This window comes from Taudactylus pleione, unplaced genomic scaffold, assembly GCF_031769625.1.
Source record: "Taudactylus pleione unplaced genomic scaffold, aTauple2 ptg000026l, whole genome shotgun sequence".
Lineage (NCBI taxonomy): Eukaryota > Metazoa > Chordata > Amphibia > Anura > Myobatrachidae > Taudactylus > Taudactylus pleione.
Window position 1 is genome coordinate 25,423,568 of NW_028284428.1, and position 23,086 is coordinate 25,446,653.

Here is a 23,086-nt window from a genome sequence, read left to right on the forward strand (position 1 = left end):
CGCTCGCGAGCGGGTCTGACTTAGGCCATATAAACTGCACTATTTGACACTTACATTGAACATCGATGTATGACAGCAGATCACTGTGGTGGTGTCCTCGGGGGTCTGGTTGTGCATGAGATCTTGCGCATGTTCAGTGGGGCTGGTGAAGTGGTTAGATGCAGTGCATCAGCACTAGGCTGATTCCCTACAAGTCTTGCATAGATCTTTTATGTCTTTGCTCTTACCCACTCCAGCAGCCAAGATATTAATACATATCAGTATTATTGCGTCCTGCTCCGCCTCGATAAGAGGCAAAGCAGAAAGAGCTATAGCTTTGGTAAGTGCTAAAGCTTTAGCTCTCAATAAATGCTGCTGTAGTACATCTCTCCCTAAATTTGTTAGAAGTCCTGACCAGCCACTATATAAAATAGGTTTCAAGGAGCCTATGTAGTTTTTATGACATATGAAACGAGAAAACTTACTCACTAGTAATCACTATTCATTTATGCAGAATCCTACTACATTCTTATTAAGAAGGACTTTGTCCAATACAGTTACCTTGTTTGCCAATCTGTATGTTACATTTCTTATAAAAAAATATATTTTTTTCTTTTCTTTTTTTATTATTCTGATTTTAGGAAAGTAAGGATTTCATCTACACATTTTCTGAAGATGTTAGAAAAGAAACCCTTGGAGCCGCTACACCAAGATATGATTTTATGAAACGCTTAAGGTATATATGACAACAAAGCATCATTTGTGGTTGACTTTAATAGAGAAAGTTTGCAGTTTGCGGGACATAGGGTCTATAGTAAATCAGACAATACACACAGATAGCGCTTTCACAACAATGAAAATGCAAAAGATTTTCTTCCTGAATGCTGAACACCTGTTAAATATTTATTGCTTGCTAAATAATTAAATATGAGTAATGTTTATAATTTCTTTGCCATAGGGAAGGCATAGAACCTATTCTACCTCATAAAGCTCATGAGATAGCTGAGAATTGTCTCTACATATCAATCACAAACACCAAAAGCAGAGAAAATTGCTTGGTTTCAAGTTTTGCCTCTAGAGAAGAGCTCATTAAGGTAACAATGTTGTCATCATTGACTTTGGCAAATGTAAATTTATTGTGTTGCACTAAACCTAATGAGCTGCTTGTTTTATTTATGTTATTCCCCCATTCTTCTAGACATAATCAGATGTCATGTATATTGCTAAAATACTTTTTTCTTCATTTCAGTGTCCATAACATCTATTGAGCTCTTTATAGTAAATTGTAATTGAAGTTCTAACTGGCTTTATTCAGGCTATAATTTTGCAAGTGATACACTATGCACACTCTGTATAAACAACTGCTACACAAAATCACCATGCAGCGCAATAAACCATGCTTGGCTTGATAAAATGTAACATTAAGATCCTCTGTAGGGTGTAAATGCACGTGGCTGATATGACTTTCCATCTGCATATAAATGCTTTCAATTCCATTTAGTAAATTACAATCTGAGTATAAGTTGTTTTCACAAACTCATAAAAGCAAACATAAAAACACTTCTGCTGAATCACCTTGTAAAAAAAATATCTCATATATTTGAATAGACATAAACTCTACAATATTAATCTTTCCTAATTGAGTGGGGCGATTGAGATCTTGTACTCAGTGGATGTTACAACACTGTTGTATACTTGAGAGAAAAGAGAACACAATTTTATGATTTAATATAGCTCTACTTTGATTTATACTATATGCTAAATTCTTTATATGGTCATCTTCACTATAATGCCAGCTTTCCCTGTGTTCCAAGCTGGCAGTTTAAAATACGTCTCTATATATTACAGGCGTCTCTATTTATTACATGCTCTATAAAAATAGGTGACTTTGTGCAAACTCTGCTATGAATCTTATGTACCTTCAAAATGATACAGTTACCAGTAGACTTTTAGAATCTTTATTATAACTAGCAAATGGTCATTTCTCCAGTAGATTGAGTTTTTGCAATTTTCAGCGTAATGGGAATAAGTGCTAGGCAGTAGGGTTCAGTAGCTGCATATATAAAAGAGATGCAGTTATGCTCTTAACTGTGTGCTTATGTACAGTGTGCACTAAGTAATTTATCCTCACTCGGACTTTTTAATGTCTCCCTAATTGGAAATATTGAAAAGGACACTCTTTTTTGCTTCCAAAGTGACCTTAATATTTTAATTGTTTGAAACTTTCTTTATAAAATATCACTCTTCATTGTCCAAAAATGTCCAATTTACTTTTTATTTTCTTATAATCAGACTGGAGCGAAAGATTATTCTATTTCAATGGTACTCCTGGCAATACTCATTTTGTTGTTTTTTATAAGAATTTTAGTAAGCTACAGTAAAGCTCTTATATCAGTTTACTTAGTAGCAGCAGTATAATGATGCAACAAAATATTTCCATACAGATGTGTCCACATACATCTATCCTCCACGCTCTACAAGTCGCGTTACACATAACGCCAGCGCGCTGTGCGGCTCAGTAGAGCTGAGCATCTTTTTGTGTCTTTCGCCGCAAATGCATCTTAAGCAAACCGATGCGTATAGGACGCACAAGCTTATGCTGATTAAAATGATATGTGGGATGCATATATTCTGTGTGCGACTGCGGGTGTATCTGCTTGCGAAATCCACGTTTTAAAATGTGTGTCTTATTCGCATACTGTAAATTCAACTACTCTAGGAGTTGTTATGTTCGGGGTTGTTTGTGGACCCGGGGTGGTAGCAGGAGCAATCACAGAAGCAGATTTGAAAATAAAACTAGGATTTTTAATAAGTGCTTGAGTAGACATATAATGTGGCAGTAAATAAAAGTCCAGGAATATATAAACGTGCTCTAGAGTTCTGTGGTGGGAGTAAAAGGGTTAATGTCCAAGTAGAAACAATTAGAGCTGTCCAGGTGTGCAGGTAGTGAGACTGAAAATAATCAAACCAGATATGCAGGTAGTGAACTGAAAATAATCAAGCCAGGTATGCAGGTAGTGAACTGAAGCGCAGGATGTCAGCAGGCTCAGGCACTCAGGTATGGGCAAGGGTGATGGAGGAAGTGGGGTAGTCCAGTGGGAGCTAGGAGCTGACAGGCAGACTGGCAGACAGCGGATTCACAGGAACAGGATAAGCACAGAGAACTCCCTCTCAGCTAGGCTGAGATACACGTTGCACTGGCAAAGAAGGAAGGCATGACCCTTCCTAAATACCCCATGCTGTGCTGTTACTGGCCGGAGGGAACATGTGACTCACCAGGATTGGCCAGCCGCATCACATGGCCAGAAGGCAAGATGGCAGCTCCCATGCCAAACGGAATGGAGACGCCGCCAGGCCTTACCAGCGCAGAGTGACAACAGGCCCACACAACAACTCGCGCAGCCAAAGCCCCCCGCCAGACACCAGCTCCGCCACCAGACAGACCACGCCACAATGACCTCACAGGTAACACACGCCTAGCCCATCATCTCTAGTACACTTTAAATGGTGTTTTGCTGCATCTGCGATGCATAAAAGATATACAAATGTGTCCACATACATCTATCCTCCATGTGCTACAAGTTGCCGCCATGTTGGTCTTGGTCAGCTGACTGCTGATGGCAGTCAGGCTAATGTCCACCTGACCAAACCGGCCAATCACCACGTGACTCAGGGTAAATATCCTTCTCTAACAGCATTCTGTGCCTGTGCTTCATTGCTACTAGACATCCAAGGCTCCTGCTCCCTGGCTAGCTGTCTGTGGTTCACCTGCCGATTCCTGCTGTGGTTCCAATCCTACTCCAGTGTGTGCAATTGTCCAGTCCAAATCCGACTCCAGTTTGTGCTACAGTCCAATCCAATCTGCTCCAATTTGTGCTACAGTCCGGTCCCAATCTTGTTCCAGATTATGCTATAGCCTGGGCCCAATTCGGCTACAGTGTGTGCTACAGTCAGGGCCCAATCCGGCCTCAGCCTGTGCTACGTTCCGGTCGTAGTCTGGCTCCAGATTTTGCTATAGTCCGGTCCTAATCTGGTCCAAGTTGGTGCTACATTCCGGTTCCAGTCCCAGTGACTATTTCCAGTGCACCTCTATCCCATTACTGTTCTGCCACATAACATCATATACATCCTTCAACTATTAGGAAGAGCTACATATGCTCTCCCTACTCCAAACCTCTCGAGCTATCAGCGAGCAGGTATCAAGGTCTCTCCCGGGAAGACCAGAACCCCCAGTTCTGACAGTAAGCTCAGGCTTAATGAACCGAGAAGAGAATCAAGGTACTAACACTCTGTAGACTTCGGCCTCATGGCTGGAAAATCAGGAGTCAGCTCTGCAAGTTATACAGGCCCTGCAAGAACTGACCAATCAGCTGGATAATATTCAATCTACATTCTGTGGTCCTGGGGCTTCCATAACAGCCTTCTAAAATCCTTCCGTGTCTGTTCCTATGGTTGCACCCCATCTTCAACTATTTATTCCAAGTAAACTCAGTGGCACTTCTAAAGTAATTAATCCTGAGAGGGCTAACCATCCTCTCAATTGTTCCCAGATTTCTCAGTTCACTACTGCTTTTAAACCTGAACATCTAAGTACTCCTCATCGACTGTTAGAACAGTGACAAAGCCTTCTCACCAGGATTATCCTGTTCATTCCAGAGTTTCTTGGTGATACTACTGACACAATGAAGACTTCTGTTCCATATCCTCTGTCTGAAGAGACTCCTGTTTCAGACTTCCTTAGAACTACAGTCTGTTCTATGCAAAGTAAAGGGAGACACTGGAGTTACCCACGCCCCAGCATGGTTCAAGTTGTATATGAGCCATCTGAATATCTAGATTCTGCTCCCTTCGGTTCCTACCGATTCCAGTTCCTCTGGACCCTGTCCTGTTCCATCCACCTATCTGAGGACTCCTCCGGTTCTATCCAGTTCAAGAAAATCTGTTTCCAATTTGGTTCAGTTCCATTCGGTTCCTACCAATTAAAGTGTCTTCTTACCCAATCCGGTCCCATCCGTGGTCCAAGTAACCCTGGAGGGGCATCTGAGTCTTCAACTCCAGGAGAAATATCTAATCTGCCAACTCCAAAAGGGGTCTGCAGAGCCTGGCCCCAGAGGGTCTCAGTCCCAGAAGGAGGGGGGTCTTTAGTACCACAGATTCAGATATCAACTCCTGTCAGTCACCTCTTGAGAGTACTACCATGTTGGAAAATGGTTTGTGTACGACCTTATCAACCATGTCTTTAAATCTTGCCCGGTCACTAAAGACTTCCAGCAAGATCTGGGCCCAAGAAGGGCTATCCTCAATCTGGTTCCATCGGCATGTCTGGTTCAGTCTCCTCTGGTTCCAGAAGGTTCAAGTGTTTCTGGACTCAATCTGGTTCCACCCATCTGTCCAAAGGCTACTTCAGTTTCTGCCGATTCCAGTTCCACTGGACCCAATCTGGTCTAATCTGTTGGTTTGAGTAAATGAATCCAGTCAGCTTCAGACATGGCATTCTCTCACCAGTCTGAAGTTCTGCAAGCCAATTCCATTTCTGCTCCTGAATGTGCATTGCAAACTGCAACCTTCCAGAACTCCTCTGGCAGTCCAGTGCCCATTTACACTGATTGGAGATTTAGCCCAATTCTGTGCTTAAACATGCCAATACCTCACTGATATTGAGTCGGGAACATCAATGAGTATTACTCCCGCCAATGTTGTTAAATATTTGCTCCTACCTGTATTCTTTAGAGGCAAAGATTTGGCATGGGCTAATTCACTCATCGAATCCAAAGATCTGCTACTTAATGATCTTTCCGCTTTCAATAAAGCTGTTCAAAGAGAATTTGCTTCCAAATCAGTCTGTTTGAGACCATTTAAGTATCCTTCCAAATCTGCAAAAGATCTGCCTACTGCTCAGCCCTCCCTGGCATCGCTGTCGGAGCAAGATTATTCTTTACTTGACCAGTGTATCAAAAACCTCCAAGCCATCAAGAGACAAGACATTTCAAAGTCTATACAAAGCCCTCCGATTATGGACTTGAAAGTTGCATACACTTCTCTCCATCTTATGGCAGTTCCTCTGATAGTACTAATCTTCTGGATTCATCGTCTACTTAGCCCTTTGGCTATTCATCACTTTCATGAACAAAGTCAAGTTCTGTTGGATAGCATCAGAAACTTTCAAGTTCTTAAGAATAGAAGCAAACCAAAAGCAACCTTTTGACTTAAGTATGGGTTATGTTTCCTTCAGTTCATCCTCTGATTTATTTGGGTATTCCAGTCATATGGATGCACCATCTGAATTAGACTCTGCTGTTTCCAGAAAAAATAATCTGATGCTCACTTTGGATATGAACTCTGATTCTGATAGTGAGTTTATATCCTTCCTAATCATGTGTTTTCCCAGGAAGAAAATTCTGTTTACAGTGATTGATTATGAATGGTCCACTTGTTCTGAAGTCACAGGTCTTACTTTTGAAGTTGAAAATTTGGAATAGTGTACATTCCTCACTTAAGAGAGCCTTTTCCAGTTACAAGAAATTTGTAGATTGGAAACATCAAGCTGTACCTTCTTTAAAGCCTGGAGACCGCATTTGGCTGTCAACTCGGAATATTCAACTCAGAGTTCCCAGTAGGAAATTTGCTCCTCGTTACACTGGACCCTTTCCAATTTCTCATTTATTAAATCCTGTAGCTTATAAGCTTCAACTTCCACCCCATTTGCGGATGCCTAATTCATTCCATATGTCTCTTCGACCATTATTATTAAATTGATTCTAGTCTTCAGCACCTAAGACTCCTAAAATCAAGACTCGCAGAGAAGTGGAGTCTGAAATTCATCAAATCTTGAATTCCCATTATTGCTTTGGTCATCTTCAATATCTCATCAACTGGAAGGGCTATAGCCCAGAAGAAAGAGCCTTGGTTGAAAGAATATTCAAATTACTCTAGCCCTTGGTGCTGCATCCCAAGGCAGCAGAAAAAAAGTACAATAAGTCATCTACAAAAATACACATAAAAGAATGGTTTAATATTCAACGCTATGGGTTGTTCCAACAATGTTAGGGTCTCCAAATGTTTTCAATGGTGTGGTCCCTGTGCTACATTTATTTCCTAAGATAAATAAAAGAACCAGTGAGCCACCAGGTAGATCGATAGTGGCGGGGACTAATTCCATCACGTATAACCTCTCCGCATATATCCATCACAATCTCCAACCCCTGATTATTAAAGAAAGTTCACACTTAAAGGACATGAAGGACGTTTTGATCAAACTTAGATGTTTGGAATGGGATGAAAATGATTTTATTGTTACTGCAGACATATCACTGTATACGATTATTTCCCATACCCATGGGATTGAAGCCATTAAGGCTACCTTAGAACGTGAAAATTTGGATGGAATGTTCTATATTTTTTTTAATTAATGGCATTACTTTTTATATTATAGAATAACTATTTTAATTTAGATGGAAATTTCTATAAACAACTTGTCGCTACCGCCATGGGCACCAGGTTTGCGCCCAGCTGTGCCAATTTGTTTATGTCCAGGTGGGAGGAGTCCCACATGTGGTCTGGACATCGCTGGAGCACAAACCTGATGCAATGGTGGCGATATATAGATGACATTCTATTCATGTGGTGTGATGATGAGGAAAGCCTTAAAGACTTCTGCCTATACCTTAACAATAATGCTCTGAATATACTCCTCACTTTCACTATAAGTAAAGAATCTGTACACATTCTTGATTTATGCATCAATATAATAGATGGACATATAGAAACGAGCAATTTCACCAAACCTACAGTTTGCACCACATATATTGATTTTAAAAAAGTAATCCTCTCTCACTTTGGCTTGACAATGTCCCTAAGGGACAATTGTTGAGATTAAGGCGGAATTGTTCCAAGGGACCTACGTGTAAAATTCAGACAGAGGAGATGGTTAATAACATTATCAAGAAAGGATATAGTCCCTCTAGGTTACAAAGGAATATGGAAGAAGTGGAAATGGTAGATAGAATTTCCCTACTGGACAACTCTGAGAATAAACTTCAAGATTTTAAAATGTCTTTCAATGCAGTATAATAAAAAATATAAATGTGTTGATGGTATCATCAGAAAAACTGGGGTATCCTCTTGAAAGATGACATACTTAAAAAGGTATTACCTACAAAACCCATCATCATATATAGAAAAGCACCTAACATTAAAGATAATGTAACCAGTACACTCCCTATGGATGGTAGACGTCTACTACCAAGGAATAAAGGGTACTTTAGATGTGGGGATTGTAAGATGTGTAAGGCATGTAGAATCCAACAATCTAAAATCACTGAACTCATCATTAATGGTAAGAAAGTTGAAATTAGGGATTTTATTACGTGCCAAACCAGTTATATAATATATGCTATTACATATGCTATTACATGTACATGTAATCTAGTATATATTGGCAAAATCAAAGGTCAGGCAAAAATTAGATGGGCAGAGCACATACGCAACATTATAAATGGTTGCAAAAATCATAAATTTTCCCTGCATTTCAAGGAGAAACATGAGAGCTCCGTTAAGGGGTTAAAAAATTATTGTGGTATCGCATGGGTGAAAGATAACTGGCGTGTGAAGGATAAAGATATATATATATAATTTACACACATTAAAACCTGCGGGTTTAAACTGTAATTTTGAGATCAGGAGTAGTATATGAAAATAATGTTTTTTTATCATGATTGTATGAATATTGCTTATATGTTATTATTTGTATGAGCATGTACAAGATGGAATCCACATATATTGCCATAGATATTTTTTGGCCATTTTGCGCAGATCCTTGCTTAAGAACCGGCACACTAGGGGTTGCTAAGCAACTGCTTAGTTATGTTGTCAGCTGATGTGGACGGAGATTGCCACATTGTAAACAGAAATATTGTGTGTGTATGTATGTATGTGTATGTATATATATATATATATATATATATATATATTATGCAGAACGAGGTAGAACTGTGGCGCTGTATTTTTGTATTGGGGTGTGTTCAATGTGAACCAGGGCAGAACGAGGTAGAACTGTGGCGCTGTATTTTTGTATTGGGGTGTGTTCAATGTGAACCAGGGCAGAACGAGGTAGAACTGTGGCGCTGTATTTTTGTATTGGGGTGTGTTCAATGTGAACCAGGGCAGAACGAGGTAGAACTGTGGCGCTCTATTTTTGTATTGGGGTGTGTTCAATGTGAACCAGGGGGATGGTTCAATGCATTATACGTCCTCTTTATAAAGGATGGCAGCTCAGTCTTTTCAATCGACCTTTTGGTTTAGACGGTTTCTAATAGAAATGTGGAAAAACGGGGGAGAAAAAAAAGCAAGCGTCTGATAGTGTAGTAGTTAAGATAACTAATCAGAATAATGATTTAATTTAATGATTTTAGCTGGTGCCACCTCAAAGAAGCAGCATTGCTTCTCACTTTGCGATCTCCTGTTCCCCCACATCCCACACTGTGTGTTCCCCACTTCCCCCACTTCAAACACTGTGTGATCCCCTGTTTCAGTCTCCACATCCCACACTGGGTGCTCCCCTGCTATCCCTCCACATCCCACTAGGTGTATTCCCATGTCCCCCCTCCTCATCCCATTATATGTGCTTCCATGTTCACCCTCCACATTCCATATGATCTTCTGCCTGCTTCCCCTCCAGATCCCACACTGTGTCCTCCCCTGTTCCCCCTCCACATTGTGTGTTCCCCTGTTCCCCCTCCACATCCCACTGTGTGCTACCCTGTTATCCCTCCACATTTCACTATGTGTACTCGCCTCTTCCCTCACATGCCACACTGTGTGCTCCAGTGATGGCGCTGAATGAAGAAAAAAATGTGGGTCCCAGGGACCCCTCACTTTAAATAATTGGGGTCCCACTCAACAGAATTACATGGGGAGAAGGGCACAGGGGTGGGAGGGGAGAGTGCACAGAAGAGCAGAAGGGGTACAGAGAGGGTAAGAGGGGTCACAAGAGAGCAGAAGTGTTACAAACATGGGGAGAGCGGAACAGGGGGCACAGAGGTGGGATGGCAGAGTACACTGGAGAGCATTAGGGGTACAAACATGGAGAGAGAGGAACAAGGGGCAAAGATGGGAGGGCAGAATACACGGTAGAGCAAGAGGGGTACAGACATGGGGAGAGCGCGAGGACAGAGTAGGATTTAATAAGGGTCGGTCATAATCTGTGTATAAAACCGTACAGACCAATGAGTTTATCAATGAGAAATATCAAACCGGTCACACCAAGCTAATTTATTACCGTAAGTGTATCTGCGGCACGCCATAGTTATACCCTGAAACGTGTATCACTCTGTGAATAACAGGGCCCTCAGTATACCTAAGCCCTGGCGCTGTGCCCCTCAGTGCTTCTAGGCAGGACCCTTTTGCTCAACTCTCCTCTCCTTGTGCTGTGGAGACCCTCTGACCACAGTGGTGAACAGCAGGTGGCGCCCTGTCACAGATTCCTGGAGTCCCACAGATAGGAAGTGATGGTAATAATGTTACAGCTCAGCCTCAAACAGGCAGTCTAGGAGGCAGGAATCAGGATCCGTCTGTACACCTGGGGGTATATTTACTCAAGTGTGGGTGAACATACGGATCCCGATTCCTGCCTCCTAGAGTGCCCATTTTAAGTAATACACAAAATAAAGTGATTGTTTCTAAGTGCTTTCCACCTGTTATCGCTATGATGTGATGTTCGGCCATCCCTTCCCCGGCAATAAAATATTGTTATAAATCACAGTTCTGATGGGCCGCTGTAGCAGGCAAGTGCTGTTTACGGGAGCCCCCAGTCACAATTTACCTGTCTCTCCAACTGAGGATTCGGAGTACAGTGGGAGATGGGCACCAGGAACACACCTCATCAGTACACCCGCTAACGCCCTGGCGCAGAACTAATCGCGCGGAAGTCAGGTGGAACGCACAGCCGATGGCTATTAAATGAGACACCAGAGGTGGTAATTGGTTGGTGAATGCTGCTGGCTGTGATTGGACGAGATGTGTCCGGCAGTAATTGGCTGCTGCGGCCGCTGTGTGTGTGCGCTCTGCAGCAGCCAGTCACCGCCGGCAGCATCTACCCTGCTGCTCTGCAGCGCACACACAATGCATCCTGTGGGACCCGGTCATTTTTAAAAACAGTGGTCCCCCCCCCCCCCCATCCTGTATCGTGTAAAAACGCACTATAGCGCGTATTTTGTGATCACTGGTGTTCCCCTCTTCCTCCACATCCCACACTGTGTACTCCCCTCTTGCCTCACATACAACACTGTGTGCTGCACTCTTCCCCCATATCCCACACTGTGTAATACTTAGGGTTGTGCAGGCTCGGATTAGTTCAGATTTTCCCGCCAAATTCGTATTTTTTCTGCCAAAAGACCCTTTAACACAGAAGAAATATCTGGATTGATCTGCAAATTATCGGGTCCAAATGCTTGACCCGGCAATTTATTTATTTTATTATTTATTTATTACCAGTTATTTATATAGCGCACACATATTCCGCAACGCTTTATAGAAAATATTTGTCCATTCACATCATTCCCTGCCCCAGTGGAGCTTACACTCTATATTCCCTACCACATGCTCACACACACCTACAGACTAGGCTTAATTTTTATTTGTTGGGACCCAATTAACCTACCAGCATATTTTTGGAGTGTGGGAGGAAACTGGAGCACCCGGAGGAAACCCACGCAAGCACAGGGAGAATATACAAACTCCACACAGGGCTGTAGTGCGAATCGAACCCACGACCTCAGTGCTGTGCTAACCATTACACCGTCTGTGCTGCCCAAATGCTTTTCTGTGTGGAGTTGGGGTACAGGCTGGGACTGGCAAAAAAAAAACCTGTGCATCAAATGCCGTGTAAAAGCCGAGTTTTTCAAGTTTTTCTATGTGAAAGTGATATTACTTTAGGTTTCAAATAACTGAGGCGGGCCAAAATATTCCATGTACATCTGGAATACTGGGCAAGAGTTCTCCATACTCTTTGTACCACAGCAAGGATGCCAATCTTGTGTGCAATACTGTTAAGCTTGCTTTTGATTATGTAATGTATTCTTTAAAATAGTTTATGATCACTGCAACCAAATCACTATTTACGTCACCAATCACCAGTGCTTTATTTTTTTTATTCTACAGTATGAAAAGAGGTGCCAGTACTAAGAAAAATGTACCGGTATGCACCTAAAGTATTGAAAGTCCTGTGGCCAGGTTAGTGTGTCCCTGGTCTATTAAATAGCTGGAATGAACTAGTCTTGTGATAGTTCTAAGAAGGGGTGTTTAAAGTATACTAACAATTATAGTAAAACAACTCTTATCAGATGTCAGCCTATATTTCGAAGCAAACACATGCATATAGACATAGTGGCATGTATTGCAGGGAAAAAGATCAGCTTCATATCTTTATTTTGAATTATGAATAGAAAGAGTAATGATAGGAAACTGTGGTGGTGAAGAAAGGCCCCACAAACAGTATTGACATCTGCACAACACAATTCAGGCCTAGATGGGGGCCATCTGCTAGCACATTACTCAACACTCAAGGTATTCAAATTCTCCTCACAAGCACACAACAACAGTATGGTATAATCCTTTAGATTGTAAACTCTCACGAGCAGGGCCATTTTCCATCACGTGCTTCTCCTTATACTTTCTTCTACTCCTTACTCCCCACAAGGGCATCTAACACTTGATTGCTGATTCCCTGCTGCTTAATTTTAGTGAAATAATTACTAATGTACGTAGCATATCCTGTATTGTACTGTAAGTCGCTGGATTCTTGTTCAGTTATGTTTATGTTCTTTGTAAAACGCTGCGGAACACTGTGGCGCCATATAAATAAAGGATAATAATAATCAGCCTAAACTGTGTATTGGCTGGGAGGGCACCTTCAGACCTCGGGCAGACAGGAGCTGCTACCTTTCTTTTCCGCCAAATGAAGCCAAAAATCAAAACTAAAAATAGGGAGGAAAAATCAGAAGGGCAAAGGATCTTCCCACACAGAAACTGCTTACAAAAACTACCAACCAACAACCTAAACCAAACTATGCAAACCTTATAGGCTAGCTAAGAACAAGATATAAACACATCTTCATTTTTATTAACTCAATATAGACTGCCCTAGACTAGGGGATTACATTTTGGCATGCATATAAAAGCCATTCTGTCTTCCTTCCTGTTTCTAGAAAAAATAAAAGGTGCTGGTACTCAGGACCTGATTCAGAGATGGACGCTAATGCATTCGCTGGTACAACCGCTGTCTCAACAGTGGTTATGGAAATATGCAAATGCTAATCTCCACTTTCCCCTTGTGCACCAGCGTGCAATGGAGAGTACAAGCGCTGAGGCACCCACTTTTAGGCTCTGTGGATTGTGCAACTGCCATGGTGATTGTAAACACTCCACCATTGGATGCACTACTGGCACTTGCAGTAGCCTAATGGTTACTCAGGCTATTCATCTCAAGGGTATGCAGTCGGGATGCCGACGGTTTAAATGCCAACCGTCTGCATCCTGACTGTCTAATCCCAGCAAGGGAAGGGGGGGGGGAGGTTAGGGTTGGGCACCCTAAGGGTTAGGGTTGGGTTAGTTAGTTCTTAACCTTAGCTGCTGTCGGGCTTTTCACTGGTTCCGGCGTTGGGATTTGGCATGCGTCCAGCGGTATTTCATAGCGATCCCATCTCAAGTATTCCAGAAATGGCTTCTGAGCCTGTGGATGAGCAATTGCAAACACAGCTGAGATTGAAGACACGCCATTGACTCTCCCATAACACGCCTATGAGACAGCCTTTTTTTTGCAAACACTTTAGCTCACCTCCCAATCTCCACCCTAAAACGTCCATGCATCACAGACACCATCTTTAATCAAAGCAATGTCGTACACTATTGTGTACACCATTGTACACCTCGGTTAGTGCTTGTGCAGTAAGGTATTTTGTTTGCACAATTGCAAATAATTGCTTAACTGCTTAAACATATGCAGTGCATCCATCGCTGATTCAGGCCCTCAGCACCATTGAGTACTGTACCATCAGAAAAATGCACTGGGCTGACGTCGCAAAACTTACCCTGTGATTTTATACTAGCTGGGATACCAGGCATTGTCTGGGTTGAATCCTGAATTACAGCTACAGCTCTAATTTGTATTACATTGTCATCGCCTACACCCTGGATAACTATGCACATTAGGAGTAAATGACAGTGCAGGCAGGCGTATTCTCATATCGTTTTGAATGGGGTATATCAAGAGCAGACTGACTTTTTAAGATCAAAAATCTGTATAGCTTTCAAAATCGCTTGTTTCAGAAATCACTGCAGAACAGCTGCGGACGGATATGCTAACGCAGTAGGGGAATACCGGGACTGGAGGTCCATTTCTGGACAGAAGGGGGCTCGCCTGCAATGACACTGCTGTTTGTAATCTCTGTATGCTAAGCTTTGCCAGGATCAAATATTACGGATTGATTATCCTTACTGCCACAGTCTAAATGTATTGAGTGCTGAGCTGCTCATGAGCCTGTCAGGCACTCTGCTAAGGTCCCCGGGGGCGGCTGCTATAAGATGAGAAATGCTAATAATAATAATAACGTGGTTGGAGTACAATGCTCTTTGTCTTATGGGTAGTGTCCCTAGCTGCTCCACATATAGAGGTATTCCTGCCTCTTGATCAATATCACAGCTGGAGCCAGGGACGTGAGGGTGTTGACCAAGGATACATCAATATATGCCTATTTATTAGGCACACACGGTACGCTTTGTAAATTATTATAAGTGTGCAGCTGATGGTATAATTTACTACACTATAAAACGCTTGATCTCACCTCTTCTACTTTCATAAATTTTGTGGCTGTATTTACCATCCTGACCTGGAGGGAAGTTCTATTTTACACATTGACACACACTCATCCTTGGGGAGTTGAATGGCATCCACGCTGAACAATATCCGGAGAGCCTCATCTTCCGTAAAAGTTAAGGTTTCACCCACAGGTAGATTTAAATCACAATAGGCTGCAGGATCCGCTGCTGAAGTGCTGGGAGTAGCTCACCACACATATATATATATATATCTATATATATATATAAATATATATATATATATATATATATATATATATGTGTGTGTATACTTTCCCGCCAAGTTCAAATTTTTCCCGCCAAAAATCGGGTCTCAGAAAGAGGCTAAATATCATCTTTCATGGACAAACATCATCATTCCTGGACAAAAGTCCATGAAAGACGACGTTTTGCCTCTTTCTGAGACCCAATTTTTGGTGGGGAACATCGAACTAACCCGAGCCTGCACATCCCTAATATATATACTGTATATTTACATCCAAAATATTCATTTAAGTCTTAAAATATTAAAATTATTAAAAATAGAAAATATTAAATGTTCTCATCAGTTGACATCCTATGTGATGATTATGCACATTTCACATCCTGGTTTGTAATAATGTAGGTGGAATCCATTTTTAACTGTGTTGTACCTATTGCTGATTGTACAATAAATTTGTATCTCCGTGCAATAAATAATGACAGGGATTGTTTTTAGCACATGGAAGTTTCTTTACTAACCATGATAGGTGCAAATTCTCGATAAAGTAAGGCAACAAGACATTGCTTTTACTGTCTAACCACTAGATACAGTAGATATGAAGACAATCGCTAAATGAGAGTGGAATTGTTGTGAGCTTGTCAACTGTTCCATTTGTTGGGCACTAATAATGATTACTAAATCGATACATGTTGGCATGTAGCAATTGGAATTGTCGCTACTGCACAGAGTTCAGTCTGTTTAAGATATTGTAGTTTATATTGGTAGTGCATTGATGTCAGCAAGGCTGACTATACAGTTAACTTTTTAAATTAAACTTAAAAAAGCCTTGCTGTGTAGACTTAGACTACAGTGCAATATATTAAATATAATACACATGTAATGTTAACATGTAAAATAACCCTTGTTTGTAAATAATATATATAGATGTGTGCGGGGGAAGCAATCGGGAACCCGACTGCCTATATACCGGCAGCCGGCTTCCCGACTGTCTTATCCCGGCAAGGGTGAAATGCCGGGCGTCTAGATGTAGACGCCCGCATTTCCCCGACGCCGGGAGACTGGCGCCCGGCATCACGATCGTAGTGATGCCGGGCGCCGAGAGAGCCGCGGGGAGGAGGGTTAGGTTTAGGGCTCCCGGGGGGGACTTAGGGTTAGGCACCCCCCCAGTAGGGGTATGGTTAGGCTAGGGGGAGGGAGGGTTAGGGCTAGGCACCCCCGGGGGGGACTTAGGGTTAGGCACCCCCCCGGGGGACATAGGTTTAGGTAGCGGGGAAGGGGGTGGTTAGGGTTAGGCACTTGGGGGGGAAGTTAGGGTTAGGCACCCCTAAGGAGGGCTAGGAGGGTTAGGTTAGGTTAGTGGATACTTACCTATCCATGATCGGGATTTCCAGCGCTGTCGGGCTTCCGCTGCGTCGCACTCTGCTCCTGTCGGGCCATGCGGCCGGCGGTATTTCATACCCATTCCGTGTACGGACCCCCATGTTTTTTAATTTCGGATTTCTTTAAAATTTATAAAAACTGCAAAATCAGATCATTTGGACCTGTTTACATACAATACAAATCCTGAGATTGTGTTTTTAAATCTGAGTTCCGAATTTATAGCAGACCCGAGCCGGGACTAATTTCTACTCAGAGTCAGAATCACAATGAATTAGCATACTGTCACAGTTGAACTGCTTGCGTAATTGCTATTGCATTCACAGTTGCAATCAGTAGTGAATCAGGCCCTATGTACAAAGCCTTGGAGAATGAGAAAGTGAACGGACATAAAGTACCAACCAAACAGCTCCTAACTCACTTTACAGGCTGTTTGAAAAATGACAATTAAGAGCTGATAAGTTGGTAGTTTCTTTCCGTCCACTTTGTCTCCCTCCAGGGCTTAGTACATAGACCCTCAAATAATATAAAATTGTGAAGTTGTCCCCCCAAATAAACTCGTCCCCCTCTCCAGGGCACCCCAGTCCTGGGCTGATAGCCTGGGGCTATCTCCGGCACCCTTGGGTGGTGGGTGCAGGGTTTATTGTGTTAAAAGTGTGGTATAAACAATAGATTTAATAATATTGCCTTTTGCTGGTGAACTACGGGTCCCAACAAGTCTCCCCCGCATGGTTGTACTTGGAGAACCACAAGTACCAGCATGCCAGGCATTACGGACCCGCTGGTACCTGTAGTTCACCTGCAAAAAGAAATATTAAAATAAAGACAAGACACATTCACTGTGACTGTACAGTTTTACACATACCCTTCCTCCATGTGAATTACAGGGAGACGTTAACAAGTGGTAACCGCAAAGTTCACCTCCCATTAACCTTGCGGTTAAAATCAAAGGCTACAATATAGTGGCCCCCACCATAGACTTCAATGGAGATTTTCCACCATTAAAGTCTATGGGTGAGACAGGCTAACCGCGCAAAGCCAATCATGCTATGAGGCCTCAGGCTGCATAGGGCATTGCAGTGGCTAATTTATTCCAATTATTGAGGGGGGGTCCCCACCTCCCCAGGGATCCCTGGCCTGGGCTGACTAGCGGACTGAGGTAATGCTTTGGCCGGGGGACACAGTGAAAGGGTTAACCTGGCTGTGGCATTGCTCCCCCTCTAGAAAGAATCCGGTGCTGGTTATGGAATATATAGGGGACCCCTACTCATTTTGTCCCCTGTATTTCCACAACCAGGACCAGCTCAGCTGAGCCCTGTGCTGGTTCTTAAAATAGAGAGAGAGACCCCTATGCATTTTTTCACCTCTCTTTTAAGAACCTGGACAGGGTCAGCATAGCCCAGTGCTGGTTCTTAAAATACAGGGGATCCCTATGCATTTTTCCCTTTTTTTTTTTTTTTTAGAACCAGACCAGGCTTTACAGAGGCCGGGGTTGGTTATACTTGTGGGGAGGGGATGCGTGTAATATTTTTATTTTTTATTGGTACTATTTTTTTATTTTTTTTACACACCGAAAGATGCACAGATTGCACGGAACTGTGCATCTTTCTGTGTTACTCTGACCTGCTCAGGCTTCACTCGCTATCCTGAAGCAGGTATGTTTTTTTACGAGATTTCACACAGTAATTGTGTGCGAGTGAAACACTTGCACTCTATTACATTTCCCGAGTTCCATGCTTACAATGCCAAAACATCTGGATGCGTGTTTTGCCATTTTGAGTTGTGGAGATGTGAGAAACATGCAAGTTTGCATGTTCTCATACTCTATTACATAGGGTGAGTTCTGAAAATGTGTGAATATAGCTCTATACTCGCACTATTACATTTGGCCCGCTGTGTTAGTATTAGGGACCCATCTTGACGTGGTGGATGGACAAATAATTGTGGCCAGACTTGTACTAAGAACCTGACTTATACTCCATTTTAATTGTTGAGTTTATCAGGATTATTTTTACTATCATTGTTCTTAGTACTCAGAGTGTGCAACTGCATTCTTTATCCCCTGCAATGAGCCTAAAGCTACTCAGAATGACTGGTGCAGCTCCGTAGCCGAGGCAAGTTAATCTGCATTGGAAGACTCAGACAGTGGCCTTGCCACTGCCAGAAAAAGACACAACCCCATTTTCGGGTATGCTGGCCATCGCCGTCAATTTACCGCCCCCAAACTGCCACATGTCAGTTATGCTGCGGCTTAGGGGCACTGTGACTGTTGTCGCAGAAAGAGACATGCATAGTGCAAATCTTGCACATGCTTACATCTCCAACAACAACCAGATTTGCAAGCAAACCATTGGGTTCTCATACAACTCTCAGTCAGGTGCAGGACTCCTATAGCAAATATAGCAATGATACGTGTGTGTGTATGTATATATGTGTGTGTGTGTATATATATATATATGTGTGTATGTATTTATTTATTAACAGTTTCTTATATAGCGCAGCATATTCCGTTGCGCTTTACAATTGGAACATTAACAGAACAAAACTGGGTAATAACAAACAGATATATAGGTAGGAAGGCCCTGCTCGCAAGCTTACAATCTATATGTGTGTGTATATATATATATATATATATATATATATAATACATACACGCACACATTATTTAAAGTGTATTTTGCTTTTCAAATGGCTGCCAATTAAGTGAAGAGTATTGCGTTTGTTAATCTACTAAAATAAAATAAATGAGCAATCCAGTTTGGTATGTAATATTACATCAATATGGTAATAATGGCCCAAAGAATTAGGCCTATAAAACTACAGTACAAATAATTCATTTACAGTATTTTACAGCCAGATTAATCGGCTGAACAGAGAGATTACTTCCTGGCTTCAAGAAAAATAAGCCATCCATTTACAACAATAAACCCATAATGCTTAAAGCAATTAAAGGTAGTTATTTATGTTTTACAGCGATTAAGTGACTGTCAATCAAGAAAATCTTACATTCTATCTGCATGCAGGTGAAATAGGGTGGGCGGCATATGCAGGCAGAGCCTTGTACAATAAAAGCAATTTAAATCAAATGTGGCTCATACTGTACATACCACAACAAAGACACATGTTTGCCTGTCAAGAGACATACTGTATCTGACAGGAACTCGACCTCTAGTACAAAATACGCACTGATGATTAAGATGATGGTCTGGAGTCATTTCTGATTGAGTGTGTCTTCGTCCCTCCCACTGATACTGTACAAATTATGTGATACATAATCAGCTGATTTATGTGCTACATTAAACATTTTATTAGAAGGTTGTAACCCATTCTTTGACACTAGTAACCTCATTTTGGACACACTTCTTTGCACAGGCACTTGATGCCCTTTACATACTTGGCTTGCTTCTCACTTGAAGGCATTTATATCTTCATTAGCATTTTCAGATTGTAGACACCTTTCTAGCACTGACACTTTAAATATCTTGCACATGATACCTTATTGAACATAAGGTTATTTTTATATTATATTGATTTTAATTAAGCACCGTTTTGGTACTGGTTATCAAGTCCACCTGCTCACGGCTTATATATATATATATATATATATATATATATATATATATATATATATATATATATATAGTGATATGATCTGGGTACAGGTCCCTCTCCTGGGGTAGATGGACACCTCCTTACCCACAGCATCCAGGAAACAGCCCTCCAGTCATGGGTTTTCGTGCAAGCTGGTCAGCGCCAGTTTTTATTGTTCAACACCAGTAATCAAATAAACAAAACATAAAATAAATCCTAACCCGTCTGGGCTCTAACTAGACAGTAAATTCCCTCACTAACCGAACACTAAATAAACTCATGTCCACAGTACCTTCTGGATTGTAGCAAACAGTGTCTCAGAGCAAGCTAACCTGCGGGCCTGTTCTCAGGTATGAGACACTACATCAAAACTCTTACACAGCTATATTGAGCCACTTCCAGGTGTAATCCCTAATTAGCCTGCTCACAGGCAGAAAGGCCTAACACCTGAAACAGCCCTGTGGATAGAGCCATCCCTTCTCTCTCACATCCACACCCCCAGGACCCATTCTCCGGCTTTTGCTAAAAGCCGACACTCAGATCTGTTTGTAAAACAGACTGCTCCTGGGGATTAGAACACATATTACAGGAATCCGGGATACAAATACACGCCATCCCTAACTACTCCAGTACTGCTATCACTAATATATATATATATATATATATATATATATATATAAAATTTTGGATGTGATATGATATGAAGGAGAATAATCCGGCACTCACTCAAATGTAAAAAGTAGTTTACCCCATTGCCCTCCGACAGTAATGCAGCGTCATTGCACCAAACAAAAATTTTGAACTGAAAGCAGCAGATGAGTAGCAGCAGTCTAAGTTGACGTTTCAATTCACCAGCATTTTAATCAGGAAAATATAAAAATATATATAGATGTGCAGTTCGGTTTTCCTGAAAAACGAACACACTTAGAGTCCAAGCTGTAATAATAAATAATAATAACAGGGCCATTTCTAGGGGCGGGTGAGTTGTGCAATTGCATGGGGTGCTCCGACCTCTGCTGACCAGAGTGGGGGAACAGGGGTGCTGCGTGAGATGGCAGCAAAAGCAGTGCTGCCAGTCCTACCTTCGGGTCCGGGCAGCGCTGGGCTCTGCCAGTTGGCTTAGGGCCGTGACCTATGATGATGTGGGGGCATGACCTCAAGGGTCACCCAGGAGAGGCTGCGGCAGCAAGACACCAAGAGGATGTGGCAGAGGGGCCCCAGGAGTTGATGCAGTGTCTGGGCAGCTAGGCACTAGCTCCCCAGCCAGCCTCTGCTTTTCTGAGGCTGTACTGCTGTTCTGGCTGATGCTGCCCATGACTGAGGAAGATAGAGAGACTGGGAGCTCTACTCTGCAGTGCTGCTGATAGGTTAGGTAAGTCCTCTGTGGGGACTGGAGTAACTTATGCGTTTTTTTAGTTTTTTTTTACTGTGGGTGCCATTGTGGTTTTTTCTTTTTTTTTACTGTTGGGGCCAGTGTGCGTGTTTATTTGAGACCACAGCCCTTTTGTGAGGCCACGCTCCTTTTTTGGAACTTCGTGCTTCAAAGGTACTATCTTTTTGGCAAATAACAATAATAAAAAAAGACACTAACATTTTTCCTGCTTCTCCTAGTCAAATTATCCAGGGGCCTTCCTTACAATTCCAAGTTGCTGCACACCTGGCAGAGTAAAGAAGTTAGTAATGTGCCAGTAACCCTGTCAGTTGAGAATAATCTCCAGTCACTTCCACCCAGTTCTCGTCAGCCTTATTACCGTGTTTCTGCAGCTCCAGCCAGCCCCCTTCTGCCTCTCCAGGACCCTAGACTCTCTCCAGCTCCAGCCAGCGCCCTTCTGTCTCACCAGCCGGCGCCCCCTTCTGTCTCACCAACCGGCGCCCCCCTCTTGTCTCATCAGCCGGTGCCCCTTTTGTCTCTCCAGCCGGTGCCCCTCCCCCCTTTGTCTCTCCAGACGGTGCCCCTCCCCCCTTTGTCTCTCCAGCCGGTGCCCCTCCCCTTTTGTCTCTCCAGCCCCTCCCCCTTTTGTCTCGCCAGCCCCTCCCCCTTTTGTCTCTCCAGACCCTCCCCCTTTTGTCTCGCCAGCCCCTCCCCCTTTTGTCTCACCAGCCCCTCCCCCCTTTGTCTCACCAACCCCTCCCCTTTGTCTCGCCAGCCCCTTCCCCTCACCCTTTTGTCTCGCCAACCCCTCTCCTTTTCTCTCCAGCCAGCCCCTCCCCCTTGTGTCACTAAAACTCCTGCCCCTGTCACCCGCCTCAAGCCTCTGCAGCCCACAGCCCCTCCTCCTTTTGTCTCGCCAGCCAGCCCCTCCCCCCCTTTGTCTCTCCAGCCAGCCCTTCCCCCTTTTTGTCTCTCCAGCCAGCTCCTCCCCCTTTTGTCTCTCCAACTAGAACCCCTTTTGTTTCCAAAGCCCCAGCCCCTATCCCCCCGCATCAAGCCTCCGTAGCCCACAGTCACTTACCTTAACTTGTGTCTTCTAGCTGTGGCTGTCACGGTTCTGATTTTCCCCTGCCCAGAATTTGGATTTTAAATTCCAATTTTGGAATGTGGATTGCAAAAATTACATGTTTTAACTGTTTTTAAAACTTTTTATCAATTTAAAAAAATAAAATAAAAACAGATCCAAAACACTTGAGGCTGGTTTTGCAAAACCAAAAGACGAAGATTAATCTAGATCTAAAACTAAGCACACCTCTCTAATGCTAACACTACCAACAATTCACACAAGTGAAAAGGCTTCTGAGAAGTTACTACAAAGACGACTTCTATATTATTGGATACATAGAGAAAATTAATCACTTAAGGACACCCTCTGCATCAGACAGAAAGACGACTATTTTCCCTGTACTGCGCATGCGCAAACGACGGTAAAATGTGCGCTGCGGCCATTTTCCAGTCGTTTTACAGAGCCGAACGCTAGTGCAGACGTGGGACTCCGGAGAGGTAAATAATATTATGGGTGCAGGGTGTGCGGTGCGGGGCTCCCTGGACCCAGGGGCCCGTGTTCCCCGCACCCATTATAGATACGCCCCTGCCTTCATCCCTGTCTACCCCATCTGTGTCACAGCAGGGCC

The 23,086-nt window shown here is 42.8% G+C and overlaps 1 protein-coding gene across 6 annotated transcripts in view; it reads left to right on the top strand.

Moving 5' to 3' along the window:
• Window positions 1-23,086, top strand: part of PNPLA4 (patatin like domain 4, phospholipase and triacylglycerol lipase) — a 101,785-nt gene that overhangs the window by 22,110 nt on the left and 56,589 nt on the right. For all 6 annotated transcript variants that reach the window (XR_015870227.1, XR_015870233.1, XR_015870229.1 and 3 more), the window contains exons 3-4: window positions 621-715; window positions 938-1,073. Coding sequence is in view for 3 of the 6 variants with exons in the window: in XM_088451533.1 (XP_088307659.1) it covers window positions 621-715; window positions 938-1,073 (231 nt within the window). In the remaining 3 variants the exon portion in view is untranslated. The remainder of the gene's footprint in view (window positions 1-620; window positions 716-937; window positions 1,074-23,086) is intronic.